General features: G+C 35.3%; 1 protein-coding gene and 1 pseudogene across 1 annotated transcript in view; both read right to left on the bottom strand.

Annotated features, from left to right (window-relative positions):
- The window catches only part of CDC42BPA (CDC42 binding protein kinase alpha), a 217,974-nt gene that overhangs the window by 62,323 nt on the left and 150,066 nt on the right, over window positions 1-5,585 (bottom strand). Inside the window, 1 exon segment of the mRNA XM_015591278.2 lies at window positions 5,038-5,143. Coding sequence (XP_015446764.1) covers window positions 5,038-5,143 — 106 coding nt within the window.
- LOC112481730 lies at window positions 3,442-3,560 on the bottom strand (annotated as a pseudogene).

The following is a 5,585-nucleotide window of genomic DNA, read 5'->3' as shown; positions in this document are numbered from 1 at the left end:
GACATTCTCCAGTTGCCTGAAGAACTCTGCCATGCTGCTGGTAACGACATCTCTCATTTTTTTGTATGAAAATGTCTCTATGTCATCCTCTTAAAAAAAAAAAAAACTTATAAAGAATTTCCAGTTTATGTAAGAATGGAAAGTATAGCATAAGTGATTTCTCATGAGCCCATTACCCCACCTCAAGAGTTATCACCACGTCATTCTTAATTCATCTGTACTCCCTTGTTCTTAAGCATTCTCCTGTATCATTCTGAAGCAAATAGCAGAAATCATCATTTTATCCAGATACATTTCTGTGTACAGATATCACTAGAAATACACTCTTTTTTAACTATAATGACAATATCATTATCATATGTAACACATTTAACAAGTTTCCTGACATCATCACCATAGGTAGTAATTTTTCAAATTTTCAGTTATCTCAAAACATCAAAAAACTTAACAGTTTGATAAACTGAATCATGATACCAACAAGTAAACATAGTTTAATTAGGTTGTTATATTCTTCGAGTCTCTCTTATTTATAGGTTCCCATGTTAGCCCATTTGGGCTGCTGTCACAGAATACCACAGACTGGGTGGCTTAAATGAGAAACGTTTATTTCTCACAGTTCTGGGGGCTGGGAAGTCCAACATTCAGGTGCCAGCGCATTCGGTGTCCGATGAACCTTCGTCATGGTTCATAGATGGCTGTCTTCCCCGTGTCCTCACGTGATGGGAGAGGTGAGGAAGCTCTCTGGGGTCCCTTTTATAAGGACACTGATCCCATTCATGAGGGCTCCATGTTCATGACCTGATCACCCCCATCAAAAGCTGCACCTTCAAACACCATCACACTAGAGACAGGATTTCAACCCTGTGCCACAGACATGAATTTTGGAGGGACACAGACGTTCAGTCCACAGCAGTTCCCCTGGGACATTTTTATTTTTCTTGCAAATTATTTGTTCAAGAAAGTAGGTTGTTTATCCTGTAGAGTTTCTGAATTTTTGCCTTCATGGTATGTAACAGTTTAGGTTGACAGTTTTTTTCCTTCAGCACTGGAAAGATGCCATTCCTTTTCATTCTGGATTCCATTTTTTCTTTGTGGGGAAGTCACCTTTCAGTTTATATTTGCTCCTTTGAATATTAATGTGTCTTTCTTCTCTGGCTGCTTTTAGGATTTTCTTTGGTTGTTGGTTTTCAGCGGTTTTTCTATGATGTGCCTAAGTGGGATTTGGTTTCTATTTATCACCTTTATAGTTTGTGGCATTTCTTGAATTTGTGGTTAAATGTTTCTCACAGGTTTTAGAAAATTATGGGCCATTAACTCTTCAAATATTGCTTCTCCCACAATCTCTCTATCTCCTTGTGGGAAAGGAAATATTCAAATGTCAGATCTCTTCATCGTGTCCCCATTGTCTCATGTGCTCTTCTATGTACTTCCATTCTCTTTGATCTCTATCCATACTTCAGCCTGGAGATTGTTTCACTTACCTACTCCTTTCTTTGGCTCTATTCAATCTGCTATTAAAATCTTCTACTGGATATTTCAGCTGTTTTATTTTTCATTTCTAGAAATTCTATTCGACTCTTTCATACAGATTCCAGTCGTTTGCTGAAATTCTTCATCATGACTTCTACTTTCTTGAACATAAAAATTCCAATACTGAGAATTCCTGTGGGTCTGCTTATACTACTGACTTCCTGGTTTTCTTTTTTTTTTAATTCTTATTTTGTTTTTGCTGTTACATATTTTTTTCTATTGGTTTTCAGGGATTTCGTTGTACTTCCTGGTATGTGTGATAATTTTTTACTACATGCCACACATTGTTTATGAAAATTTTATGAGCTAATTTGAGGTTCCTCTAGAGAATATTTAATTTGACTTCTCACAGGCAATTAGACTAAGGATAAATCAGGGACTAAATTAGAGACAGAGTTTTAGTCATTGAGAGGTCTTATCTCTTTCCAGTTCACTCTTATTCCTAAAATGTGGCCTTTTAATGAGTCCAGTAAAAAGCCTGAATTGAATACCAAGGCTTCTGCATCTTGGCGGACACTAAAATTCAGTGTTTCTCTCTCCAAACCTGTGAGACTGTGAACACTGTGGTTGGCCTCCTGGATTCCCAGCTACTGCTTTCACATCAGTGGCACTGCACGCTGGGCTCATCTCGGCACTACTCTCTACAGGGTCTTAGCCACCTTCTCTCTCCGATGCCGTCCTGCAGATGAATACTGCGGAAAGTATTCCTATAGTATTACTTTTTTTAAAATCCAGTTTTATAGCTCTTCTTGGTGAGGTGGTGGGTATGTTAGCTAACCTGTCATAGTCAGAAGCAAAAATTGTTGCTTTATTACATTTCTAAGAATTCAGATAAGACATTTGCACAAAGTTTTTATTTCATAGCTACAATTTTCTGATAAATGGTCTCAATCTGCCATTATTCCTATCCCTTTATTTCTTTTTGGTATGATGGTAGCAATATTATGCTAGTTTCTCTTCGATTACTTAACTTGAAGGAAGTGTGTTTTTCTTAGAACTATTTATAATGGTTTGTGGGGATGAGGGGGCCATGTGATGATTAATTTTACATGTCAACTTGGCTGGACCATAGGATACCCAGACATTTGGTCAAACATTCTGGGCCTATCTTTGAAGATGTCTCTGAATGAGATTAACATTTCAATCAGTAGATTGAATAAGGCAGATCGCCCTCCCTAAAGTTGAAGGTGAGTAGAACAAAAAGGCTAACCCTAGTGAATAAGAGGTAATTCCTCCTGCCTGGCTGCCTTCAAGCTTGGATATCCATTTTTCTTGCCTTTGGATTCTTTACAGTGGCTCTTCCTGTCAGTGGCCTCGAGCCTGTCAGCTTTTGGGTTAGAACTATATCACATTACTCTGTTCCATTACTCAGTCTTTGGGTTACTACAGATTTATAGTAAATTTCAAAATTCTATAGTGTAAATTCTCCAACTTTTGTTTTTCCCCAAAAAATAAATCTTTTGTATTCCCACATAAATTTTAGAATAAGCTTGTCAATTCCAACAAGAAGGCCTACCAGAATTTTGATAGGAATTTCCCTGAATCTATAGATCAATTAGGGAGAAATGCCATCTTAACAATTTTGAGCCTTCCTATCATGAACATGGTATGTCTCCATTTGTTAGGTATTCCTTGATTTATCTCAGCAATGTTTTGTAGTTGCCTTCCTCTGGTTTAATTGTGACAACTCTTGAAATGACTGTTTTTGACAAGTGTCCACTTTAAAACTTTTTTTTTTTTTTTTGAGAGAGGATTCATCAATCTCTTCATAGCCAGAAGTCTACCAACTGTTTTTGAGAATGCTTTCACTCTCTCTCTCTCTGTCTTTATTTTAGGCGAGGCAACCCTTGGTTGATTTCACACATTGCAAGGACCTTGTCAGCTTACAATGCCTTATTTTTAAATTTTTTTACGCTTCAGCACCTGGTCTTCCTAGGTGGTCTCCCATCCAAGTACTAACCAGGCCCAACCCTGCTTAGCTTCCGAGATCAGATGGGATTGGGCTTGTTCAGGGTAGCATGGCCGTAGACAACATATCCGTTTTTCTCGGGCTTGTTCAGGGTGGCATGGCCGTAGACAACACATCCGTTTTTGATAACCATTGCTTTTTACAACCTTTCTAATTAATTCGTGGTTGGGGTTTCAGCTGGAGATTTGCAAGAAGAGGAGGAAATGCAGATCTTGCGTTGCCATGTTATAATAGTTACAAGTAGTTTTAAACAAATTTGTTTAGTATTAGTCAGAAGAAGTTAATCTTTTCATTATTACTGAATAAAAGCATGGACCCTGGAACCAGACTACCTATGTTTATATTCGATTCTGCCATTTCCTAGTTCTGTGATTAGGAAAGAAGCTTAATTTCCCTTTGCCTCAATCTCCTCGTGTATAAAATGCGAAGATAAACAGGGTAAACCTTAGAGACTTATTGTGAGAATTAAATGGTTTACATAAAGTAACTCAGAAGAGGACCTGCACATAGTAAATTTTACTTAAGTATTAGTTCGTTTTGAATGTTTGGGAATGAGAAGGTTTTATTATTTGTACATTAACATATCTGGCTTATAATAATTATAAGACTACACAGGAATGTGGAAAAATACTCATAATATTTTAAGTGAAAAGGTAAATTAGAAAATAGAATGTATATACGATTGCAATTATGTAATAATATGTATACAAACAAAATCTAGAAAAAAACAAAATTAAAATAGTTGTTTTGTGGTGATAAGAACATGGGTATCTTTTATGTTAAATATTTTCTGTATTTTTTGTAATTTTACTTTTTGTAAAATAATTTAAAAACAAGATACAAATGGCATGTTTTCTTACTAGAAACCACTTACTTTCACTCCACAGAATAGATGGCTAATTTTATTTGCAGTAAGTTATCTTTTATTAAAAAGTGTATCTTAAGACTTCTGAAAATCTCAACAAACTTTTTTTATTTCCTTTTTAATTTTAATTTTTGGAGTTTAAAAATGTGAATGTGAGAATGTATACGTTATAAAATTTATGTAAGTTTCAAAATTAATAATTGTTTTTTGGCTTCTATATCTAAAATTCTGTTGAGAAGAAATTCAGTTCTCTTCAGGCTGTTTCTCAATGAAACAGTTGGTATATCAATGGCTAAGGTATTCTTTGGTTATCTCTCATGGGGAAAATACCCAATTCACACCAACTAGAAAATGCGTAAAATGGAAAGAAAGAGTGAAGATGTGCAGATAGGTGGACTCGGTTAAGCAGAGAAGGAAGCAAAAATTGAATAAAAGGAGCAAAAATGAAAAAGGGGTTCAAATGGAAGAAGAAATCCCAAATCCTTCCCTATTTCTCCAGGAATAAATATTTCCTTATTATAACTAATAATACTTTTATTCCTCCTTGAATATGAGGAGGAATATTAAAACAAAACAAAAAAATGTATGCCAAATTTAAAATTACACTCACAATTTCTCTCACAGTGATAAACATCCAGCATGTGCTCAATGAATGTGGCTTTCGTTCACTCACCTTATCAAGTTCACTTGTCAGTTTTTTATTCTCTTCAGTTAATAATACTTTTTCTCGTTCATACTGTTGCTTGAACTCATTTTCAAATTCTTCCCTTTCACTTTGACTAACACAATTCAAAACATAAAAGAATAAAAAAAAGAAATGAATTAAAGGTAAAATGCTGTCCCAGATTGGCTACTGTACCATATGCTTTATTCTGAAAAGTCACTTAGATCTTGATTGTCGCAAATCCCAATTCTTTCCCTTAAAATTAAGTCACAACCATTCCCTTTTAAATAACAAGTATATTTGTTTAATAACATATTTTTTCATTTCATTTAATTCATGAAAATCTGAGGAAGACATCTGCAGTCTGTAGGCTTCCTGTTCGTGTTCACTTTATTTGGCTATATATAAACTACAAAGTGTGAGAAAATAATGTGTTAGGGAATGAGGATAAATGGACTACAATATGATTCTTTACACTCAGCTCTAGACTGCACAGAAAATTCACAATTCCATTTCCAACAGTTCTCTCAATACACTCAGCCCTTCCTTCCTTCTTA

The sequence above is a fragment of the Pteropus alecto genome, unplaced genomic scaffold (assembly GCF_000325575.1).
Source record: "Pteropus alecto unplaced genomic scaffold, ASM32557v1 scaffold115, whole genome shotgun sequence".
Taxonomy (NCBI): domain Eukaryota; kingdom Metazoa; phylum Chordata; class Mammalia; order Chiroptera; family Pteropodidae; genus Pteropus; species Pteropus alecto.
The sequence above is the reverse complement of the archived record's forward strand: the minus strand, read 5'-3'. Positions and strand labels throughout refer to the sequence as shown.